Source organism: Myxine glutinosa, chromosome 12, assembly GCF_964187855.1.
Source record: "Myxine glutinosa chromosome 12, kmMyxGlut1.1, whole genome shotgun sequence".
NCBI lineage: Eukaryota > Metazoa > Chordata > Myxini > Myxiniformes > Myxinidae > Myxine > Myxine glutinosa.
The window spans coordinates 42,711,710-42,737,478 of NC_136272.1; the positions used below are offsets into that span (position 1 = coordinate 42,711,710).

The 25,769-nt window shown below is 47.2% G+C and overlaps 1 protein-coding gene across 2 annotated transcripts in view; it reads right to left on the reverse strand.

Moving 5' to 3' along the window:
• Nucleotides 1-25,508, reverse strand: part of LOC137437884 (plexin-B3) — a 143,974-nt gene extending 118,466 nt beyond the window's left edge. The window contains exon 1 of one of the 2 annotated variants that reach the window (XR_013620986.1): nt 25,064-25,407. Coding sequence is in view for 1 of the 2 variants with exons in the window: in XM_068132583.2 (XP_067988684.2) it covers nt 25,064-25,092 (29 nt within the window). In the remaining variant the exon portion in view is untranslated. Of the gene's footprint in view, nt 1-25,063 lie in introns of both variants that reach the window. The other variant, XM_068132583.2, reaches the window with a different exon arrangement.
• Nucleotides 25,509-25,769: the final 261 nt, after the last annotated feature.

Genomic DNA, 25,769 nt, shown 5'->3' on the forward strand with positions numbered 1-25,769 from the left:
CGCGAACGGGACGCCCATCCGTACGTACGGAAAACGCTGCCTCTCTCTGCGGTTTGGAGGGCAGGTTTTCCGATGGACGTTCGTCACCGCCGACGTGCCCATGGCACTGCTTGGCGCGGACTTCCTGTGCGCTAATGGGCTCCTGGTCGACGTCAAGCGCAGACGTCTTGTCCAGGCCGAGACGTTCAGCTCGCTCGCTTGCGCGTTGCCCAGCTCAACCAGCTTGCCAAGCGGCTTGCCGAACGGTTCGGTTCCGGCCACGTTGGTCTGTACGCTTCCGGCAGCGGACGCATTCACCCACCTCCTCGCCGGCTTCCCGGCCCTCACGCGGCCCACCTTCTCGGCAGGGGCCGTCAAGCACGGGGTGGCCCATCACATCCCCACCGTCGGTCCACTGGTCTACGCCCGGGCACGCCGCCTCGAGCCGACGAAGCTGGCGGTGGCAAAAGCGGGGTTCGCTACCCTGGAGCGACTCGGCATCGTTCGGCGCTCAGAGAGCGCTTGGGCGTCGCCGCTGCACATCGTGCCGATGCCCGGCGGGGGATGGCGACCGTGCGGGGACTATCGCCGTCTCAATGACGCCACGACTCCCGACCGCTACCCCGTCCCCCACATTCAGGACTTTTCCGCCCGTTTGGCGGGCAGGTCCTTCTTCTCGAAGGTGGACCTCATACGCGGCTACCATCAGGTCCCCGTCAGGCCGGAGGACGTCCCGAAGACGGCGGTCATCACGCCATTCGGACTCTTCGAGTTCCTGCACATGCCCTTCGGTCTGAAGAATGCGGCTCAGGCGTTCCAGCGACTGATGGACAGCGTCCTGCGCGACTTGGATTTTGTCTACGTCTACCTGGACGATATCCTCGTCGCCAGCGCGTCCCGCGAAGAGCACCTACGCCACCTCCGCACGCTCTTCGAACGCCTGGGCCAGCATGGCCTGATTGTGAACCCCGCAAAGTGCCGGTTCGGCGCCGCCATAATCGATTTTCTGGGGCACCGTGTTACCAGGCACGGAGCCGTCCCCCTGCCGGCCAAGGTGGAGGCGGTGAAGGGGTTTCCGCGCCCCCGCACGATCAGAGGGCTGCAGGAGTTCCTGGGCATGGTGAACTTTTACCATCGGTTCCTGCCCCGTATCGCCCAGCTCCTGCGCCCCCTGCACGAAGCTCTCCGAGGTAAGCCGGGCAAAGGCGACGTTACCTGGACCGAGCAGATGGACATGGCGTTCACGGGCGCGAAGCTCGCCTTGGCTAACGCCACCATGCTCGCGCACCCGGCGCCCGATGCACCGATCGCCCTCACCACCGATGCCTCGGACTACGCGGTGGGCGCGGTGCACGAGCAATGGGTGCGTGGAGCTTGGCAACCGCTGGCGTTCTTTAGCCGGCAGCTTCGCCCGCCCGAACGCCGTTACAGTACCTTCGACCGCGAGTTGCCCGGACTTCACTTGGCGGTCAGGCACTTCCGCCATCTGCTCGAGGGCCGTGCGTTCACTGCCTTCGTCGACCACAAGCCGCTGATCTTCGCGATGGGCAAGGTCACCGAGCCGTGGTCGGCCCGGCAGCAGCGTCACCTCTCGGCCGTGTCCGAGTACACGACGGACATCCAGCACGTCGCGGGGAAGGACAACCCGGTGGCGGATTGCCTTTCCCGGGCCGTCGCCCACGCAGTCCACCTCGGCATCGACTATGCCCGGATGGCAGTGGACCAGGCCGCTGACCCCGACGTCCAGGCCTTGCGGACCGCCGTCACGGGCCTCCGCGTCACCGAGGTGCCGTTCGACGGCGCGGGCGCGGCCCTCTTGTGCGATGTCTCCCTCGGGCGTCCTCGCCCCATCGTGCCCGCGGGCTGGCAGTGCCAGGTGTTTGACGCCATCCACGGCCTGTCCCACCCGGGCGCGAGGGCCTCCGAAAGGCTGATTGCCGACAAGTTCGTCTGGCATGGCCTCCGGAAGGCCGTCCGCGGCTGGGCCAGGATGTGCCTCGCGTGCCAGCGCGCCAAGGTGCACCGGCACACCCAGGCCCCGTTGGCCCCGTTCGCGGTGCCGGAACGCCGGTTTGACCACATCCACGTGGACCTGGTGGGACCTCTGCCCCCCTCGCGGGGTTTCACCTACGTCCTCACCATGGTGGACCGCACCACCCGGTGGCCGGAGGCCGTGCCCTTGGCGTCGACAATGGCGGCCGATGTCGCGCAGGCTTTCATCGCCACCTGGGTCGCCCGGTTCGGCGCCCCCTCAGACATCTCATCCGACCGCGGCCCCCAGTTCACCTCGGAGCTCTGGGGGGCGGTTGCGCAGGGGCTCGGGGTCCGGCTGCACCGAACCACGGCCTACCACCCCCAGGCTAACGGCCTGTGTGAGCGATTTCACCGCTCATTGAAGGCCGCGCTCCGGGCCACCCTCCGCGACGGCGGCTGGGTCGACCGGCTCCCCTGGGTCCTGCTGGGCCTCCGGACGGCGCCCAAGGAGGACCTGCGCGCATCCGTGGCGGAGTTGGTCTTCGGGCAACCGCTGCGGGTGCCGGGCGAGTTCCTCCCCGACTCCACGGCACCATGGTCCGCGGCACAGCAGCGCTCCGCTCTGCAAGAGACCGCCCAGAGGTTCGCCCCGGTGCCAACGGCATGCCACAGGCACCCACCGACGCACGTCGCCCCGGAGCTTCGCACGGCGGAGTACGTCTTCGTCCGCCACGATGCCCATCGGACACCACTGCGGCCCCCGTACGACAGGCCTTTCCGCGTGCTGGAGACCGGGGCGAAGCACTTCACCCTGGACATCGGCGGTACTCCTGACCGCGTTTCGGTAGACCGCCTCAAGCCGGCCCACCTCGATGTGGACCATCCACCACCAGTGGCCCGACCCCCACGTCGGGGCCGCCCTCCTGCGGGCGGACCCCCGGCACCGCCCAGCCCCACCGCCACGCCGCCCCCCGGTCCTGCACCCATCCCAGGGGCAGCCAGGGGCATCCCACCTGGCATCCCTGCACCCCGGACGCCGCCGATCGCCAGGGGGCGCTTCGGCCGGGTCATTCGTCTGCCCCGCAAACTGGCCCTCCAGGTGCGCGGGAATTCTGGGGGGGCGCGTGTGGCGGACACAAAAGCCCACTGGCGTGGTGACATCATTCCACGCACCAAGTGGGCGGTGGCCACGCCCGAGGGGTAGGCGTGGCCTCATGATATACACCGGGCGCCCAGCCCGGGGCGGGCCAGTGTTACAGTGAGCTCCTGAAATAAAGACGCTTATAAGTTACCGCTTGTCCGCTTCCTCCTTGCTCGCAAGCAGCGCGCGTAACGCCGCGCTTTACAGGGGTATTTAACACAGTGTTATTGACGCATGGAATGGTCTTCTGGGGAAGGTAGTAGCGGCAGGAGAAATGTGACAGGTTTAAACTGAATTTGGAAGGTCATTGAGATTGAAGCAATATGGGTGTGTCCCTGGGTTAGGATGCGCACACCAGTGTAGACAAAACAGAAACAGAACGATTTTTTAAAACGAGGTTGTTTGGAATGTGGAGATGACACAGGCTTGATGGGCTGAGTGACTTCCTCCTTTGTCTCGGTTTCTCTCGTTGGTTGTAATCTCCATTTGCAGGTTTTAGAAGGTGAAACGGAGTCTTCCCAGGACTCAAAATATCCGCCTCCATTTTGGTAAACAATCACAGTTCAGGAACCAAGTTGTGAAGTTTTGTTGTTCTCACAGTTTTGTTCTGAGGCTTCTTTATAATATAATCAATGAACCCCGGGGAAAGCCTCCAATTGTAGTTCGGTCGTTGTAATAGTCCCTGGGATACTTTTAAAGATCCCCTTGAGGTTCTTCTTCATCAACCGCTGCTGCCCCCCAACTATCACGGACACAATGTCAGTGCTCTTCATCTGCCAGGTTCTCACACACAAGGAACTTTGGTGCAGGAGGAGGCCATTCGGCCCACCATGCCTGCGCTGCCCCAACCCCAGTATCCATCACATGTTCACACACAAGCTACCTATATGTCCTGCCAATATGCTAATACCTCTATCTCTGATGCAACCAGGTACCTATCAAATTCCCATTTAAACCAATCCACTCCCTCCACTGCCGTTACCTTCCCGGGGAGACCATTCCATGCATTAACCCCTCTTCAACGAAAATACCCTTGCCTTGAAACTGTTCTAACTCTCATCTTCTTTACCCTCAAGCTATGGCCTCTGGTCTTAACATTGTCCAATCTGCTGAAAACCTCCACTGCACCTATCTTGTCCACACCCTTCATTATCTTATACATCTCAATCATATCCCCTCATAACCACCTCCTAATGAATAAAGCCGTGTCTCCTCCTTCAACCGTTCCTCATAGCTGGGTCTAGCTCGGCCCGGAATCAATCCATTAGTTCTGTGCTGAACCATCCCTATGGCAGATATGTCCTTCCTGAGATGTGGTGACCAAAACTGCACACAATTATTCTAGGTGAGGCCTAACTCATATACAGTGTTAACAATACCTATTTTGATTTATAATTTATCCCCTATGAATACAACCTAAAAAAACCTGTTTCTCTTTGACATTTACATATCCAGGTATTTAGACATTTTTATGGGTTTCCTTGTGTACCTGGCGTTCAATGTCTCCAACTGAGTGCATAGCTCACTGTTTTGAGATCTCAGGTTCAAACACCATCTACTGTGTTAATTTGTCTGTTGTCTACTGATATCCATACAATTCATGTAAAACTACACCGAGGTCTCTCAATGTCTTTGTCCTACGTGTAATCAATGTACAAGTTCATGAGCCTGATATCATTGTTAAAATATTAAAACAAACAAAAACAATTAGAAAGAGTTGTTTTGCAACATCAGGGACAGGTTGTTTGGTTTGTATCTTTCGAGACAAATGAGACGGGGACAATTTATATTTGTTGTGGTTAAGCAGTTAGAGAAACCATTTTAAGGCCAAGTAGGTTAAACTATATGAAAAATTTAGGTTCTTGAGAGGTTTTATGGCTGATGGGGGTGGGCAGAAAAAATATGAAAAGAAGAGGTGCAAAAAGCAGAGCAGAGGAGGTTATGGAATCGAGGATCAGGTTTGATAAGATAAATTTATTGTTAACTGGATTGGGATACAATATAGTGCAGCATCAAAAGCTTGCTTCAATGCAAGATTTCTTCCGCCTCGTTATAAGTTTCTGAGCGTCGTATCAGGTATTGATAAAAAGAAGAAAACATTCAGCTGTTATCACTTTCTAGTTCTGTATTGTGCAAACAATTGGGGGAGAGTGGGGTGGGGGGAATTAAAAACATAAAGGCAAAAATTCATCAGTTTTCCCCAATTATATTTCCTACCCATTCTCCCCCCCCCCCCCCCCTCCCTGCCCACCAAACCTATTCCCCAATCTTATTTGTCCATATCCAAGCAAATTTGTACAACTTTACACAAATGAGACTCTGTTGCCATTTGTGGTTAGACACAAAACTCTTCCTGCACAAACACACAAAAGGTCTTTGCAGGGAAGTGATTCAGGATTAACTACGATTAAGGGCAATCGGCGATTTCAAACCCTCGGCAGGACTTGCTTTGTGTGGTTTTGAGTAGTGTATTTTTAGTGGTGTATTTTGTGCCATGTGTAGACATAGGCAATGCATTGATGGCATAAGTTTATGTTCATACAGCAGACAAACAGACCTTTTAAATTTTATTGTACAGATTCACATTCCAATAATACGTACTTTATAGACGTATACACGTTCTAATAGCAAGTCCATTATAGACGTACTCACATTCTTAACAAGGACAAAAACACATAAAATGTCATAGCCCCCGTGGTTTCAGTAATTTTGCTATATGGAGTTAAAGGCCCCCAGTTGTCCACCTTTGGTCAGTTCTACAATTGTAGTCCTCTACAATTACAAAACAAAATCTTCTGCACATGTATACTCTTATGTATTATTGTCTTTGTGCCATGTTTGAACAAAATTGGTCCATGCATATCTGGCAAATGGTTAGGGACACGTTTAATTAACAAAATGGCCGCCTGTCGGCCATCTTGGATCTGATCATGAAACAAAAAGACGTGGATATGTAAACCATCATTGTGCCAAGTTTGAACATGATCGGTAAATTGCATGTCTGAGAAAAGGTTGAGGATGTGTTCAACATCGGGTTTTTCTTACAACCAAAATGGCCGCCAGATAGCTATCTTTGATTGCATCGCGAAACAAAATGATGTGTATATGCATGTCATCATGTATTGCCTTTTTGCCAAGTGTTACAGATTCGGCCCTTCCGTGGTTGTGGTTTTCATCCACTTGAAACATTTCTGGTTATGTATTATTATTATTATTATTATTGGGGTTTGAAGGAAACGGCAATTATGGTTATTGTTGTTTAAGGGAAATGGTTATTGTGGTTAAAAGGTTAAAAGCGCTCATGGAAAAACGAGACAGGAAACGGGATCGAGCACCGGAAGACGACGATAGAGAGGAAGAAGAAGGCGTGAGGGAAGTGAAAACGGCGTGTCTTGAAGCTCCGTACCGAGCGTGGTCGAGCGAAGGTCGCGAGTGAACTTTGAGTCAGTGAAAGGAATTTCGTACGATTGGTGTTATCGCGGGAGGATTGAAAAACCTGCGTATTCAGGTATAGGCGTTGAGGTTCCGGAGAATCCTCGCCTAGGGGCTATGGCTCGAGTAAGAGCCGTCCACCATTTTGACCCTCGCGTCGTTCACTGAACAAGGTTTTTTCCGCGTCAGCTGGCCTCACCCTCCGGTGGTCTGCCGGGGATGGGTGTGCACTAAAGCGGCGTGTGAAGATTACACTGCGGTTCGCGGATTGAACGGTGAATGTACACGTCTGGATCGCGTCTTTGGGATTTCTCTTTCCACCGCCAGTTTGATGTTGGTTTGGACCATGTCACGGTCCACGCCTTGCCTACACCTCCTTACTCGCCTCATCGCCTCTTCGCCGGGATCCCCTCTGAGTTATAGAGACATTGAGGAGTGTTCTGTCCCGTTCACTGGGAGCGCAGTGAGTTTGAGTTAGGTTACTTGAGAAGATGGTACCATCTTAAGATATTGATTGTATGGTTGATTGCTACCATTGTTGTATTGTTCTTCCTGTGTGCTTAATAATATATTATTTGTTTGTTGATAACCATTGGTGTGGTCTCATTATTCATTTTGGCACGGAATAACATATTTTTTCTGCCGTGGCTCCTCTTGGGGTTCGGAGGTATACCGAGACCAGGAGGTCGGGGAGGAACACGTAACACCAAGTATAAATAAAATCGGTCCATACATATCCGAGATATGGTTGCAGACGGACGGACAGACGAGACTCAATCCATAAGCCCGAGACTCAATCCATAAGTCCCCGTTTCGGACTAAGTCCAACAGCGGCTAATAATACATCCTTTATAGTTTATAGGCATGCTTATTCTGGTACTCATGTGTTTAATACGTGTACTTTATGGACATACTCGCATTCTAATAGTACATTCTTTATAGACGTACTCACATTCTAATAATACATACTTTATAGAGGTACTCACATTATACTAGCACATACTTTAAAGAGGTACTCACATTATAATAGTACATTCTTTATAGATGTACTCACATTATAATAATACATTTTTAATAGATGTACTCACATTCTAATAAATCATACTTTATAGAGGTACTCACATTATATGAGCATATACTTTATAGAGGTACTTACATTATAATAGTACATTCTTTATAGATGTACTCACATTATAATAATACATTCTTTATAGATGTACTCACATTCTAATGATACATACTTTATAGAGGTACTCACATTATATGAGCATATACTTTATAGAGATACTTACATTATAATAGTACATTCTTTATAGATGTACTCACATTATAATAATACATTCTTTATAGATGTACTCACATTCTAATAATATATACTTTATAGAGGTACTCACATTATACTTGCACATATTTTATAGAGGTACTCACATTATAATAGTACATATTTTATGGAGGTACTCACATTATACTAGCACATACTTTATAGACAAACTCACATAAAACCTCCGATTAACCAACAATAACCGACATAACCACAGAACATTCCCAGTCGGGCTAAACCCCACCCCACCACCGCCGACAGTAGCCAGACATTGCCAATCGGCGAGTAAGCCATGCCTTAATGACACTCATGGCAAGCAAAGCCGGCAGGCCACGCCCAGAAGTTCGTCATTGGTAGTGGAGATGGGGTAATCCAATAGCGCTCGCCCGTTGGTCGGCATGATGTCAGAGCGAGAAGATTCGAGAGCAGGAAGAAGGAGACTCTCTCTCCCTCTCTCTTGGTATTTTGTCTCTCAGATGACTCGGCTGCTTGTGGCTCGCTTGCGCTTGTGAAAAGAGTTTTCGGAGCCTTTGTGAAACTTTTGAATAGTCGATGGAGGAGGTGCTGCTGGTCTGTGGTGCTCTTCGGGGGAGCTGGGGGCCGTGTTGTTCTGGCCGGCCCAGGATTGAGCAGGAGATGTTTGGCTGCCTGCTGCACGGCTCGGTGTGCTCGCACGATTGACCAGCGCCATTTTTGGGTGCTTCGACACACGGTCCTCTTGTCAATCGACCCCACCAAAGTGCTCGTTGAGACCAAAGCTGAGTGCAGGCCGACTTGAAAGAACATTTATTTTATTTTCTCTTTCCCCTTGTCTGTATTTGTGTCTGAGTAGGGACATCTTGAAGTAGTATTTTTTTACCTCAACATTCATTTTATTGCCGTGCTTTATTTCATTAAATTCATTATTGTAGCATTTATTTCATTTGTTGTGTGGTTATTTGTTCGCGGGTCCCAGAATAACCCGTGTGGCTTCCGTTTGAGGTAAGCGCTTTGGTTCCATCATCCACGCACGACGGACCAACCGCCAGTTTTGGCTACGCACCTCGGAGTTAAAACCGTTACGGCTATTCATCACCCCGCGGTGTTAATCGCGGGTGACAGGACAATACTTTATAGAGGTACGGTATTCATATTCTAATTGTAAATACTTTACAGAGGTACTCCGTTGAAAAGAGATAACTACCACTAAGTGGCATTGTGGCCGACATTGGCACCGTATGTGCGCACAAAAGAAAGACAAACAAACGGACCCAAATGCAATACCCTTTCCTCTGTTGATGGTAATGAAAGCAACTTGTCTTCTTGTTCAAATCTCCGTTTATTACTCATCAATTTCAATAAAATATCTGTCAAGCAGCAGGGAAGATCCTTGGTTTGTAGTCCTGTGGATGTAAATCTCACCAATTGTTGACTCCAGGGATTATCTGGGACTAGCCTTCTCACCAGAGATGTCAGGAGGAGGGAAAGGAGGGAGGGGTGAGAGAGATAGAAATAGAGATATCCTACCATCGATATACACAAATCCCTCACCAACTATGGTGGTTAGGATCCTGAAAAACCATGGTGGGTAAGACTAAAGACTTATGGAAAAAGGCGGTTTGGTTCCATGGTCACGGTCGCATTAGGTAGGTAAACTATGCATCCTATGCCTTCAATAAACATGACAAATATGTATCATACATAGTACCCTGCATGACGAATACCAAAACTCTTTCATAAGGTCTACGCCATAAGCGGGACAGCATGAGACAGAAAGACACAAGCAGGAGTACGTCACCGCGCTTGATGTGCTGCTAATGGCTGGCGCTTGAACACGGTGGTCGGAAACGTGAAATGGCGTGAAAAACGTGAAATAGATGGTATTCATAGGATACTTACCCTGCGCAGTCAACTTGGTGTGAGCCAACTCTTCTGTTTTTGAATGTTTCTCTTTTTTTTGATCCAATATGGCTGCCAGACCACGTGAGCGATGACATAAATTTATATTCTCTGAATAATTGTTGCATAGGTCATGCTCAATAAATTTCAAACTGATCAGACTAAGTGTTGTCCCTATCGAATTATGCATCATAATTATGGCACCAATGACGTCATTGTTAAGAACACCTATTCCCCATATGGAGTTATTTACAATGAGCCACATTTCAATTTTTTCCATAGAACGGTTTTGGAGATGTAGAGGTACAACGTTTTTCGGTTTTTCCCAGATGGCACCTGAAACACATGACCTATGATATCATGATTATCATTAAAATATTCTAAAGGAGGAGGCGCTCCTATGGTGAAAATTTTGTGTCCATCAGACCAACAGTTGCTGAAATTTTTAAAATAATGATCGGATAAGTGTTGTACTTGTCGAATTATGATGTCATAACAAAGGCAGCAATGACATCATTAACATATCTTATTCCCATGGGGAGTACTTGACAATGAGAGAGGTCTCAATTTTTTTCCATAGAGTGGTTTCAGAGATATAGAGATGTGAAGTTTTTCCAAGATGGCGCCTGTACCACGTGCCCTATGACGTCATAATAATCATTAAAATATTCCACATGAGGAGGCGCTCCTATGTTGAAAATTTCGTGCCCATCAGACCAACAGTTGCTGAGAAAAAAAATTCACAATGATCAGATACGTGTTGTACTTGTCAAATTATGACTACTAGGACGTGCCCGTACGTGGGTGCCCGTTCCTTGCCAAAAAAAAAAAAAAAAATGTCTTCGCCCATGCATGCATGGGCGTGCCCATGGGCCCATGGGCGTGCCCGTAAGTGCGTGATGTGACCGTACAATGAATGTATCGTCCCGACGCCGCAGCTCGGATGGCGCTGCAGTTAATCGGGCCTGTATCGGCAGAGTTATTATAAACGTGTACTACAATCGATCGTACCTTACAACAATCAACACAGATTGCAACGTCAAATAAATGAATACGCTCTCAAATGTGCCGTCCGAGGCAGCGTCTGCTCGCCACGTTCAGCATCAGTACGTCGTCACTATGACTATCCGTAAGTCCGGAAGTGACGTCCTCATTTGACTGTCCGGAAGGTCGCATATCGCAGTTACGATGAATCGCAAATTAGTTTTAATTAGTTTTAAAACATAGTTTAACGCCAACATAGCGCCAACATAGTTTGCCAACGTGAAATAAATGAATACGCTCTCAAATGTGCCGTCCGAGGCAGAGTCTGTTCGCCACGTTCGGCACACGTGATAGCTCGCTGCTCTCTGATTGGTTGAATCGTTTTTTGGACATAGCTCGGTAACTACTTCTCCGATTAATATGAAACCTTGAAAATGCACATCCTCAGGTCCCCAGCAATATATCTGGCAAGTTTCAAGTATATCGGACCCGTGGTTGTCGAGAAACAGCGGTCACAGACAAACACACACACAGACACACACACACACAGAGATTACTGGAATTATTATGACTACTAGGGCATGCCCGTACTATATATATATCTAAAATTATATCCCCCCCCCTCTATTTACATGAAATGGTTTGGTCCATTCGCAAAGCCAAAGCGAACGGCTTGCGAGTACGGTGACAATCCCCCCCCTCTATTTACATGAAATGGTTTGGTCCATTCGCAAAGCCAAAGCGAACGGCTTGCGAGTACGGTGACAATCCCCCCCCTCTATTTACATGAAATGGTTTGGTCCAAAGCGAACGGCTTGCGGAGTTTGGTAAAGAAATCGCCATAGCTCGGTAACTACTTCTCCGATTAATATGAAACCTTGAAAAGGCACATCCTCAGGTCCCCAGCAATATACCTGGCAAGTTTCAAGTATATCGGACCCGTGGTTGTCGAGAAACAGCGGTCACAGACAAACACACAGACATACACACACACATACACACAGAGATTACTGGAATTATAGATAGACTAGGACGTGCCCGTACGTGGGTGCCCGTACGTGCGTGCAAAAAAACATGCGTGCAAACAACAACAACATAAAAAAACTTTGAAACCACGTGGCAGTAACGACCACAGAACCCCCCCCCCCCCCCACTCTATTTACATGAAATGGTTTGGTCCATTCGCAACGACCACAGAACCCCCCCCCCCCCCCCTCTATTTACATGAAATGGTTTGGTCCATTCGCAAAGCCAAAGCGAACGGCGAACGGCTAAATCGCCATAGCTCGGTAACTACTTGTCCGATTAATATGAAACCTTGAAAAGGCACATCCTCGGGTCCCCAGCAATATACCTGGCAAGTTTCAAGTATATCGGACCCGTGGTTGTCGAGAAACAGTGGTCACAGACACACAGACACACAGACACACATACACACAGAGATTACTGGAATTATAGATAGACTAGGACGTGCCCGTACGTGGGTGCCCGTTCCTTGCCAAAAATAAAAAATAAAACAATTTGTGTAGGGGTGTGTGTGTGTAAACATCCTAGGGCGTGCCCGTACGTGGGTGCAAAAAAACATGCGTGCAAACAACAACAACAAAAAAAAAACTTTGAAACCACGTGGCAGTAACGACCACAGAACCCCCCCCCCCCCCTCTATTTACATGAATGGTTTGGTCCATTCGCAACGACCACAGAACCCCCCCCCCCCCCCCTCTATTTACATGAAATGGTTTGGTCCAAAGCAAACGGCTTGCGGAGTTTGGTAAAGAAATCGCCATAGCTCGGTAACTACTTGTCCGATTAATATGAAACCTTGAAAAGGCACATCCTCGGGTCCCCAGCAATATACCTGGCAAGTTTAAAGTATATCGGACCTGTGGTTGTCGAGAAACAGCGGTCACAGACAAACACACAAACACACAAACACACAGACACACAGACACACAGAGATTACTGGAATTATAGATAGATAACGAAAGCACAGATAACATCATCATTAACATATCTTATTCCCCAAGGGGAGTACTTGACAAGAAGCCATGTTTCACATTTTTTCCATGGAACGGTTTCTGAGATATAGAGGTGCAACTTTTTTTGATTTTTTCCAAAATGGCGTCTGTACCACGTGACCTATGACGTTATAGTTATGAAAAAAAAATTATACAGGCGGAGCTGCACATATTCTGAAAATTTCGTGTCCTTCGGTCTAACAGTTGCAGAGGAATTTTGTTTTATTCATACGGATCAGATCAAGCGTTGTACTTGTCAAATTATGATGTCATAATTAAGGCTCCGATGACATCACCATCAACATATCTTATTCCCCATGGTGAGTACTTGACAATGAGCCATGTTTCAATATTTTTCCATTGAGTGGTTTGGGAGATACAGAGGTGTAACGTTTTTCCAAGATGGCGTCCATACCACGTGACCTATGACGTCATAATTATGGAAAAAACAAATTATACAGGCGGAGGTACTTCTATGGTAAAATATCATGTCAATCGGACCAACGGTTGCCGAGAAAATTGATTTTTAAAATGCAGACACGGCACACAGCACACGTACGCAACTGAATGCTTAACCCTGTTTTCGCTTCGCGAGCACAGGGTAATGAGGCGCATCCGTCCGTTTGTCACGCGAAGAAGCTGGACCTCGAGCTTTAATGTCGCAGTTTGTACTCATTTCATTTTCTACCTCCATTCATTCATTCATTCTACTGTCATAGAATAATAAAAAGGTACCTATAGTATATCAAAGACAACAACAACAACAACAGCAACAACAACAACAACAACAACAGCAGCAACAACAACAACAACAACAACAACAACAACATGCATTTTAAGGCCATTTTCCCTGCTAGAGCGGGGGTTGGCCTTGCGGTCCCCATGACAATCTTCTCCATTTTGCCCGATTTTCTGCATCTCACCTTGTTAACCCCCTTGCCCGCATTTCTTCTTCCACCATCTTTAGCCAAGTCTTTCTCGGTCTTCCCCATCCTCTACTTCCTTCTACATTCATTTCCATCACTCTTCTCATTCTCAACCAGTTACTTTCATCCTTCCTCAACACATGACCAAACCATCTCAACCTGTTCCTCTTCACAGCATCAATCACAGGCTCCATTCCCATCATTTTTCACAATTCATCATTTGTCTTCCTCTCTCTCAACGATACTCCGCACATCCATCGAACCTTTCGCATTTCCACCCTTTCCAACCTTCGTTGCTGCTCCACGTTCATGACCCATGTCTCGCTCCCATAAATCATAACACTTCTCACAAAATGCAGCATACACCTTTCCCTTCAGCTTCAATGACACTCCCCTCATCATCAGCACGCCACTCAGTTCCCGAAACTTCTTCCATGCACATCTCACTCTAGCAACCGTTGCCGTGTCTGATCGACCTTCTCCATTCAGCATGTCTCCGAGGTAGCAAAATGTTTTCACACCTTCCAGCTTCACGCCGTCTCCAAGATCCAACTCAACATTTCCTCCATCTTCAGCTCCCTCTGTGCACACCTTACATTTGAATGTAGCTGCCACACTGGTTAATGACCCTCTCAGACCACTACATTTTTGATGAACCCACTCAGCGCACATTGTACATTGAATGGAGTTCACTCCGACACACTTCCTGCACACAGCTCAGGGCCACTTCCCAGTTCTTTCCACCTCACCACATGCTTTACCACTTGCCATCACCTTCGTCTTTCTTATATTCACCTTCAGACCTTTTGTCTCCATACATTCCTTCCACTTGTTCATCTTCTCCTTCAGTCCATCCATACTTTCTGCAATCAACACCAGATCATCTGCATACAACAACTCCCACGGTAAACCCTCCTTTACGTTCTGAGGCAGCACCTCCATCACAGCTACAAATAGTAGTGGACCTTGTACCGACCCCTGATGCACTCCCACCTTCACCTCAAACTCACCACTGTTCCCGTCCTTCGTCCTTACAGCTGTGCGCGCTCTTTTGTACATTGCCATCACGACTCTGATCAACCATTCCTCCACTCCTAACTCCTTTCTGAATGCTTTCTCCAGATCAACAAACCCAAGAAACTTCTTCCTCTTCTCCATGTACTTCTCCTGCAACTGCCTCACAATAAAGAGTGCGTCTGTCGTTCCTCTTCCTTGCATATATATCCTTCCTTCCTATAGCTGTATATCAAAGGAAAGACAATAACCAATTTCCTTAGTTGGAAAGTAAATACCGGTATTTGATATACGTGGTACAAAATTTAGTGTGCGTTTAATCATAAGGCTGTCTGTTTTAAATGCACATCTTCCAGGTTTGAAGAAGAAGAAGCCTAACCCTTAGAAGGACATGAAAAGAGTAAAGGTGGGCGCGATTCGGAAAATTTTAAGTCCGCTTACCGCTTATCCGCTCCGCCAGCCCGTGTAGTCCGATTCGCTTATCCGCTTCAGCGGCCGAAAATCTTAGTCCGCTTACCGCTTATCCGCTTCGATTCGATTTTTTAAAAGCGCTTCGACGTTTTTAAAGCGCTTTTGGACGTTTCTAAAGGGAATTTAATGCTTTTTAAGCCTAAATAGCCATTTCTAACTACTACAAAGACAAACAAAGCTTTTAAGATCAAAAATATACATTTTTATTTAAATAAAATTTATTCAAAATTTATTGAAATAAAGTTTTCCACTCGACTCTACTCTACTCTACAGTTAATTTAAATATAATTTTAATATATGCAAGTTACATTACAGAAAAATCAATTTGCCCGTCCTTTCTTTGACAAGAGAGTCTACTAGTCAACAGACTAGCAGTCTGTTGACTAGTCCTCGTCTTCCTCCTCCACCTCGTGGGCCTTCTTGAGGAATTGTCTGTGTCCATTGTCACGTTGATCTCAGCCGACTCGATTGAGTCCAGCGACATCCTGCTCTCGCTGCGCGCGAGCTGAGGGGTCAGGGCGCAGATCTCCTGACTGTCCTCCACGTCCCCCATCATGTTGACCGCCGGGTTGTGGATGTCGCTGTGCTGGGACTGCTGGTTTGCGTCGCTCGTGTGCCTGTCCCTGGCACTGCCGCTGGGCTGGAGAGTCAGAAATCTCTCCATCTTGACGTTATTGCCGCTCTAGCGTCCAATAAAATATTCAGTTTTCACTTATTATTCACTTAAATAAATATTCACAATTCTAGAGTAACGGCTCAGGCTAACAGCTGATTTGGCGAATCGCGATGCGCTTTAATATTTCGGTAGTCCGCTTACGCTTATCCGCTTCGGTTTCCGGGGGTTGTTCCGATTCGCTTATCTGCTTCGAAAACGTTAGTCCGCTGCAGCGGATAAGCGGATAAGCGGACTTTCGAAGCGGACCGCCCACCTTTGCGCAAAAGAGCACATGTTATGGTAATACAATAAGCATTGTACCATTAATTAAGGTAAGGTGATACAATAAGCAATATATATATATATATATATGAAAAGGCTTGTACCCCAGGAACCATACGTGAGGATAAAATAGAATCTACCACTGGGCCGAAGGTTTTTATGTCTGACGTTTCAAGATCTTACTCGAGCCCATCATCAGAGACAGAGTTTAAAAAAACACATACGGATGCCATTTATAAACAACGGGAGAGCTTCGTCATCCTAATTATTAACACCTGAGTTAGCGTCACTTTACCAACTGATTGCCTTTGATGCACAGGTGTTGGTAATTAACAGTGTTCAGTGTGTTTGCCACTGTGTTTGAGCTGATGACGTAATGCTTTGTAAGCCGGATGTAGATCGGCATGTACGTTAATTGAATTCTCGTTTGAATACCAGGCCTCTTGCAATATTGTCTGGACGTTCGATTGTTTGCTTGTCCTATCACCGCCGCCATACTGAACATAAATTGATGGTCTTGTTCTATACTGTGTGTTGCGACCTGCGAGAAAGGATCCATCCTATGTGCGGCTAATTGATGTTCGTGTAGCCTTGTTTTTAGTCTCTTGCAGCTTTATATATATATAAAGGAAATTATATATATATATATATACACGGAAGGAGCATACAAACAGCAACTACAGCTATGACGACAGCAAAAATAATAATTATATGTTGCAAAAGATCCTTTTTACCTCCGCCACCAAAGGTGGACGGAGGTTGTGTTTTCAGGTTATGTTTATGGAGGTTATGTTTTCAGGTTATGTTTATGGAGGTTATGTTTTCACCCCTGTCTGTCCATTTGTCCGTTTGTCTGTGAACAAGATATCTCAAAACGTTGTGGACTGATGAGGACGAAATGATTAGATTTTGGTGAAGGTCCAGATTCCGATCCGGCTACTAGAATGTTTTAAGTGATTCTTCACCATTGGGAGATAGAGCCAAAAACGATACATAGCAGGATATCTCAAAAAATTATTGACGGATTTGGACGAAACTTGGTGGACATGTTGTGTTTGTGACAAGGAAGAATAGATTCAATTTTGGTGAAGATCCGGATCCGGATCCAGCTCGTATAATTTTAAAAGTGATTTTTCACCATTGCTATATCGGGCCAAAAACGATACAAAGCAGGATATCTCAAAAAGTTGTGGATGGATGATTTTGATTAAATGTGATTCGGTATTGTGATTTTCTGGTCTACTCTGGGATACAAAATGTAAACTGTTCACCTGGCCGAGGTATGCTCCCTAATGAGTGCCGTTCTAGTTTCACATGTTTCACTATTTAAGTATGTATGTACCTATTGTTACGTGCTCCTCCCCAAACCCCGTTCACGGTGTACCTCCGAGCCCCGAAAGGAGCCATGGTAGAAAGATGTGTTATTCTGTGTGTCAATGACCAATGGTGAAACCACACCAATTGTTATCAAAAAAATAGTATTGTATTGAGGTCACACAATAATAACAGCACAAGAACAATATTAATCAATTGTACAACAAATATTATATCATTCCTATGATGGTACCATCAGTTTCTTACAATATAACTCACTGTGCTCCAAGTGAGCGAAAAGAACATTCCCAAAGTCTCTGTCCCGGCACCAAGCCAAAGTCGATCCACGCTCCGGTGATCGCAAGAAAAATGTCGTATCGAGACCAGAATCCAGTTCGGCCAACAGTCAACGCCGCCAAAGAGGCACAAAGGTGCCCTCAAAAGGCGACTGGGAAATCACACCTTCGGGTATGAACGTTCAACAGCTCCCAAATGGAGAACCACAAATTCCCAATCGAAATCCATGTTACACATGCAAACCAGGCTAATGGCTGGGTGCGGTGAAATGGCTGGAGCACAGTGAAAAGGCTGGAGCGATGCGAAATGGTGGAAGCGAGGCAAAATGGCCGACGGGCCCGTACTGGAGGCGTACCTGCACTCCAACAACGATTCTCTTCGGAATCAACCGCAAAACCTGTCACGCATGTTTATCTGTCACAGCCATCACAACTCTGTTGCAGGAATCCCTTTCCCAGGAAACCCAAAGTTCGCTCTTGACCCCCGTTCACCAGCGTCTCCTCGAGACCTCAAAGCAGCTCGGCTTTTCTTCCCGACCTCACTTGCTCTGCTTTTTTCTTGCTCTTCTTCTTCTTCCGGTTCCTCCTGATCCGGTTTCCGGTTTCTTTTAAAACACTAATTTTTTTACCTTTTGAAAACAGTCAACTCCATTTCACTTAAACGATAACAATAATAGTACATGGAACCAAAAATGCTTACAGTGGATGAAAACCACAATGACGGAAGTGACGAATCCGTAACACTCACCACCCGCAAGAAAGAAAGTTTGAACAGAGTGAAAACTTTCTTTGCATGCAAAAACCCTTTTTAACAAACAAGTAAAACTCACCCCCAAATGATCAATTCGCGTGAGCAACAATAATTAATATTCCCCAGAAGAAAGCAACGAAACTTCCAAACAACCTGCAGGAATTTCCAAACTTAGTTCACTCTGGATAAAGTATCAGCAATGACATTGTCCCTGCCCTTTACATGCTCAATTTCCAAGTTGAACTCCTGCAAAGCCAAACTCCATCTCATCAACCTCTGATTTTTATTTTTCATTTTTTGAATGAAGGTTAAGGGGTTGTGATCAGTGAAGACTTTTAACTCTGGATTCTCTTGCACCCCGACTACAGGTGAGACAGGAACCATTTTTTTCACAGGCTTCCTCTCATAATCGGTTGAGTCGGTTGACATGACACAGCTGCCGCTTTTTCCGTCGGTCGGGAGTTGTCACCACGTAATCTGTTTCATTAACCCTCCTTTCGATTGCATAGAGACCAAAATACCTAGCCTATAGTGGCTGACCTGGAACAGGAAGCAACACTAACACTCGGTCCTCAGGACTGAAATTTCTTATCTGAGATTTCTTGTCATGTCTCACTTTCATTTTATCCTGTGTCACTTTCAAGTTTCTCCTTGTAACTTCACAAGCCTTTGCCAATCTGTGCCTCACCGTTGACACATACTCTACCACTGTTGACTGCGACTCCTCCTGTAGCCACAGTTCGTTCACCAATTTCAATGGCCCTCGAACTGCGTGTCCAAACACAAGTTCAAAAGGACTGAACCCCAATGACTCCTGAACGGATTCCCTCGTAGCAAACAACAATAAGGGTATTCCTTCATCCCAATCCTTGTCACATTCAAAACAATACATTCTAATCATATTCTTCAATGTCTGGTGAAACCTTTCCAAGGCCCCTTGGCTCTTGGGATGGTAAGTACTTGATCTTACTTGCTCCACTCCCAACAGGTGTACCACTTGCTGAAAAAGCGTTGACATGAAATTGGAACCCTGATCAGACTGGATGACCTTAGGTAGGCCAACCAAAGTGAAAAATTTAATCAAGGCCTTCGCAATAACTGCCGCAGTAATTTTTCTAAGGGGCACTGCTTCTGGGAACCTCGTCGAAGCGCACATGATGGTCAACAAATACTGATGTCCAGCCTTAGTTTTAGGTAAAGGGCCTACACAGTCAATAATGACTCGGCTGAATGGCTCTTCAAAAGCTGAAATTGGTTTTAAAGGTGCGGATGGGACTTTCTGATGAGGTTTTCCCACCAGCTGGCAAGAATGGCAAGATTTACAGAACTCCGCCACATCACGTCGCAATCCTGGCCAGAAAAAATGTACCAATATTCTATCACATGTCTTGATCACTCCAAGGTGCCCGGCCAAAGGTGTCTCATGTGCCAAACTCAATATCTCCTTCCGGTACGGCGGTGGCACCACAATTTGGTAATGAACTTTCCACTCATCGTTTGCTGGCACCTCCGGTGGTCTCCATTTTCTCATGAGTATTTCCCCTTTCATGAAGTAACCAACAGGTATCTTCATAGCCCCTTCCTCTGTAACGGCTTTATCAATGAAACTCCGGAGCTCCGAATCTCTGTGTTGTTCTTCAACAAGTCTCGTTCGGACCAGCACCGTTTGTTCAGCCTCATTCCCAGATGTCTCCGACAGACACTCCATTTCCTCTTTTGGTCCAGATGCCACCTTTTCCTTCAGTTCCTTGATGTCACTTCCTTTCCTATTACCTCTTCCAGACTTTTCCTCCAATATCTCTATGGAACCCAAATCCACATCGCCTTCCTTCTCCTTCTCTTCAGAGCACTTCCTACCCATAGCACGAGTCACGACACAGGATGGAAAGATACCCGGAATCTCCTGCTCTAACTGTGCTGTGTTATTTTCCCTACTGGGCTTTTCAACCAACATCGGATTACCAGAAACTCGACCACTGGCCAAATCATTCCCGATAATAAAAGAGATTCCCTCTACAGAAAGAGTGGCTTGTAACCCCACAGTGACCGGTCCTGACACCAAATCAGACTTTAAATGGATGACATGAAGAGGAGCTTTAACATAGCCACCAACCCCCTGTAAAAGAACACTAACCCCCGTTGCGTCTTCTCCGACAATGGCAAAATGCCCTCAAGCATCAAAGATTGATGTGCTCCTGTGTCCCTCAATACCCTAACAGGTCTCTGGTTCGTTAAGTCCCCATCCAGTGACACAAATCCCTCTGAAATAAAAGGTTTGTGACCCTCTTGGACAAGATCGTTCTGTGATGCCGTAACTTTGGCACGGGAACCTTCACAACGCACTGTCCTCCAAGGACGATTTCTCGCATTGGCCAACGCATTCGGAGTTGCACTAGTCTGACTCCGCTCCTGATTTTTCCTTTTCAGGGTGTAACATTGGGACATCAAATGCCCAGGTTTCTTGCAAAAAGCGCAAGTTGGCCTGGAGGAAAAACTCGTGGTCTGCCTCGGGCCCCCCGGAAGATAGGTATGTCTTGGAACTGCAGTCTTCTGATCCCTAAAAGTCGTGGTATCAGATTTGTCCCCATAGTCCTCTCTAGGCCGCCTCCATGAAAATTTGTTCTCCGAACCTGATTTACCATAACTCCCCTGGCTAACTCTAGGCGGGAAGTTAGGTTTGTGGAACCCCATCCTGTGTGTCAAGGCATAGTCATCTGCCACTGTTGCTGCCTCATACAACTCCGGTACTTTTTAAAAATCCAGATATACTTTAATGTCCACGTGGACACACTGTTTGAATTCCTCCACCAAGATCAAATGTCGCAAAAGGTTGAAGTCTTTCCCAATCTCCTTCGAGTCACACCACCTATCAAACATAGTTTCCTTCATTCTGGCAAACTCCACATGGGTCTCACTCTCCCTCTTCCTGGCATTCCGGAATTTTTGTCGGTAAGCTTCAGGGACCAATTCATAGGCTTTGAGAATGGCTTTCTTCACTATCTCATAATCTGCACATTGGTCAATCGGTAAAGCCGAAAATATATCTTGAGCTTTACCCACCAGAACACTTTGCACTAACATAGTCCAGGACCCCACAGGCCATTTTAACATTTGAGCCACCTTCTCAATGTGTAAAAAAAACTTGGCTACCTCCTTTTCATTGAAGGGTGGAACCAGCCTCACATGTCTACCAACATCCCAAGAGTTCTGACTGGTTGTCGAACTAGCCGGCATGGATACTACTTCTCTCCATTCCCCCAGTAATTCCAGCTCCTTGAGTTTTAGTTCCCTCTGATAATCCATGTCCCGTTCCTTTAACTCCCTTTCGGCTCTCCTTTCCTCTGCTCTTTCCTCTGCTCTTCTTTCCTCTTCAGCTCTCCTTTCCTCTGCTCTTCTTTCCTCGGCTTTCCATTCCAACTCTTTTAACCTTTCCTGGCTCTGCAGTTGCATCTCCATCTTCCGGAGCTCCACGTTTCTTTTTCCTCGGGTAACCAATCCAAGGCTACCTCTGTCCATGTTCCCTGTCCCACCAGAGATTCTACCACCAATGTCTGCATCTCTGCTTTCTTCATATGAGCTCGGACCTGCAAGTTACAATGTTTGGCCAATATCATGAGTTCCGATCTTTTTAACGCCTGGAACTGTGCCTCATTAGGGGACGTCGCAAACTTTTCTGCATCAAACACCATGGTGACTATCAGTTCGCACCTGTTAACCTTCACACAAAAAAATCCAATTTTGTCAAAAATTTGGGAATTTTAGAAAATTCCAAATTTGGGAATTTTGGGAATGTTAGGGAATTCTATCCCAGACGAGCCCCCAATTTCTGTTACGTGCTCCTCCCCAAACCCCGGTCACGGTGTACCTCCGAGCCATGAAAGGAGCCACGGTAGAAAGATGTGTTATTCTATGTGTCAATGACCAATGGTGAAACCACACCAATTGTTGTCAAAAAACAAGTATTGTATTAAGGTCACACAAGAATAACAGCACAAGAACAATATTAATCAATTGTACAACAAATATTATATCATTCCTATGATGGTACCATCAGTTTCTTACAATATAACTCACTGTGCTCCAAGTGAGCGAAAAGAACATTCCCAAAGTCTCTGTCCCGGCACCAAGCCAAAGTCGATCCACGCTCCGGTGATCGCAAGAAAAATGTCGTATCGAGACCAGAATCCAGTTCGGCTAACAGTCAACGCTGCCAAAGAGGCGCAAAGGCGCCCTCAAAAGGCGACTGGGAAATCACACCTTCGGGTATGAACATTCAACGGCTCCCAAACGGAGAACCACAAATTCCCAATCGAAATCCACGTTACACACGCAAACCAGGCTAATGGCCGGGTGCGGTGAAATGGCTGGAGCACAGTGAAAAGGCTGGAGCGATGCGAAATGGCGGAAGCGAGGCAAAATGGCCGACGGGCCCGTACTGGAGGCGTACCTGCACTCCAACAACGATTCTCTTCGGAATCAACCGCAAAACCTTTCACGCAGGTTTATCTGTCACAGCGATCACAACTCTGTCGCAGGAATCCCTTTCCCAGGAAACACAAAGTTTGCTCGTGACCCCCGTTCGCCAGCGTCTCCTCGAGACCTCAAAGCAGCTCGGCTTTTCTTCCCGACCTCACTTGCTCCGCTTTTTTGTTGCTCTTCTTTTTCTTCCGGTTCCGCCCGATCCGGTTTCTTTTAAAACACTCATTTTTTTACCTTTGAAAACAGTTATCTCCATTTCACTTAAATGATAAAAATAATAGTACATGGAACCAAAAATGCTTACAGTGGATGAAAACCACAACGACGGAAGTGACGAATCCGTAACACTATATACATATGTATGTACGTATGTACGCATTATGTATGTACGTATGTTCGTATGTATGTATGTATGAACCTTATAGAATGGAAAACGGCTTGGCCAATCTCCATCAAATTTTGTACCAAGTCAAGTTTGTACCAAGTACCAAGTCCAAGTCCAAGGCATGTAGTTTGTCCAAGTCTTTTGTACCAAGTTTTGTTTTGTAAGTGCTTGGAGTACCCAGAGTCAGGTCATGGGCACAAAATACCACCCCTCCCTTCCTCCCGTCCCCTATCCTCACCCTCTGTGAGGGTGAGGAGACGACTTGCAATTTACACCTGTACATGTTGTTTAACCACCGATCCCTATCTGAGGGAGTGGGTACCAACACCAACACCATATTTCGCACCATATTTTTAAACCATGTTTCGGAGGGAGCAGGTAATGGAGAGAAACAATCGAGAAATGATAATGGTGGCACAAAAACAGCAGATGGGAAACTACAATGAGTACACAACGCCAATGTAAATGTCATTATCATGATGAACATCATTATCATTGTGCGTATTCATAAATCATCGACATATAAACCCTGAAGAATCATTACAAATGGTGCGATTTCTTCCATTAGATTAAAAAAGTATTCAAGTTGAAATCACTTTAACATTCCTGAATTGTCGAGCTTTTTGTTCCGTGGCATACAATGTTCGTGGACGAGTTCCTGTTACACGAGGAGTGAGGCACCACATTACACGAGGAAGTGAGGGACCCTGTTACATGAGGGAGTGAGGGATGCTGCTAGTGTTACACGAAGGAATGAGGAACACTGTTACACGAGGGAGTGAGGGACCCTGTTGCACGAGGGAGTGAGAGACCCTGTTACAAGAGTGAGTGAGAGACCCTGTTACAAGAGGGAGTGAGGGAGCAGATTACACGACGGAATGGAACCATGCTACACGAGGCAGTGAGGAACCCTGGTACACCAGGGAGTGAGGGATGCTGCTAGTGTTACACGAAGGAATGAGGGACCCTGTTGCACGAGGGAGTGAGGAACCCTGTTACACGAGGGAGTGAGAGACCCTGTTACATGAGGAAGTGAGAGACCCTGTTACAAGAGGGGGTGATGGAGCACATTACACGACGGAGTGGAACCATGCTACATGAGGAAGTGAGGAACCCTGGCACACCAGGGAGCGAGGAACCCTGTTACATGAGGGAGTGAGGCACCCGGTTACAAGAGGGAGTGAGGTACCACATTACACGAGGGAGTGAGTGGCCCTGTTACATGAGGAAGCGAGGGAGCACATTGCACGAGGGAATGAGGAACCCTGTTACACGAGGCGGTGAGGGACCCTGTTACATGAGGAAGTGAGGAACCCTGTTACACGAGGGAATGAGGGACCCTGTTACACGAGGGAATGAGGGAACCTGTTACAGGAGGGAGTGAGGCACGCTGTTAGTGTTACACGAGGAAGTGAGGGACCCTGTTACACGAGGGAATGAGGAACCCTGTGACACGAGGGAAGTGAGGGACCCTGTTACACGAGGTAGTGAGGAACCCTGTTACACGAGGGAATGAGGAACGCTGTTAGTGTTACACGAGGAAGTGAAGGACCACATTACATGAAGAGTCGGTGGACAAGAGGAGATTGTTCGTGATTGTGTTCAATAATGGAAACCTCATCTAACGATCGTATTACTATTACTATTAGTATTACGACGGAAGTTTTCAATAGCGAAGGGAATTAACAAACAATCTCGGAAATGCAAAGAACTCAAGAAAGAAAGAAAGAAAATGGATCACGTGGACATACGGAAGGACGTACCTGTTGCGCACCTGTCTTCCTCGACTCATTCAATTCTGTCGTTTTCACACTCTCATTCTCAATTTCTCACACTCTCGATCTTCACTAACTCACTCACACTCTACAACGCCTTCAACTCTCGAAATGTCGTTCTCCGTCACGAACTCTTCAGCAACAAACTTCCACAAATACAAACTTTCCAAGAATTATTCAGGTTTAGGGGCTCATTGAGATCCCTTGCTGATGCCGCGCAACCAGCGACGACCAGTTTCTCCCGAATCATCAAGAAAATCTCTGCCGGAACTTTGGGGAACAATGAATACCATCGCCCTTTGCCTGCCAAGCTGTGTGTCTCCTCCCTGCACAGGCAGGCGACGTGTACCCCTCCCTCTGCCAAACCCGATACCAGCTTTATCCGTCTCCTGTCACCCACTCCCTCCACAACTTCTTCAACAACCTACCACTCCCTCTACAACCTACCACTCCCTCTACAACCTACCACTCCCTCTACAACCTACCACTCCCTCTACAACCTACCACTCCCTCTACAACCCACCACTCCCTCTACAACCTACCACTCCCTCAACAACCTACCACTCCCTCTACAACCTACCACTCCCTCTACAACCTACCACTCCCTCTACAAACTACCACTCCCTCTACAACCTACCACTCCCTCTACAACCTACCACTCCCTCTACAACCTACCACTCCCTCTACAACCTAC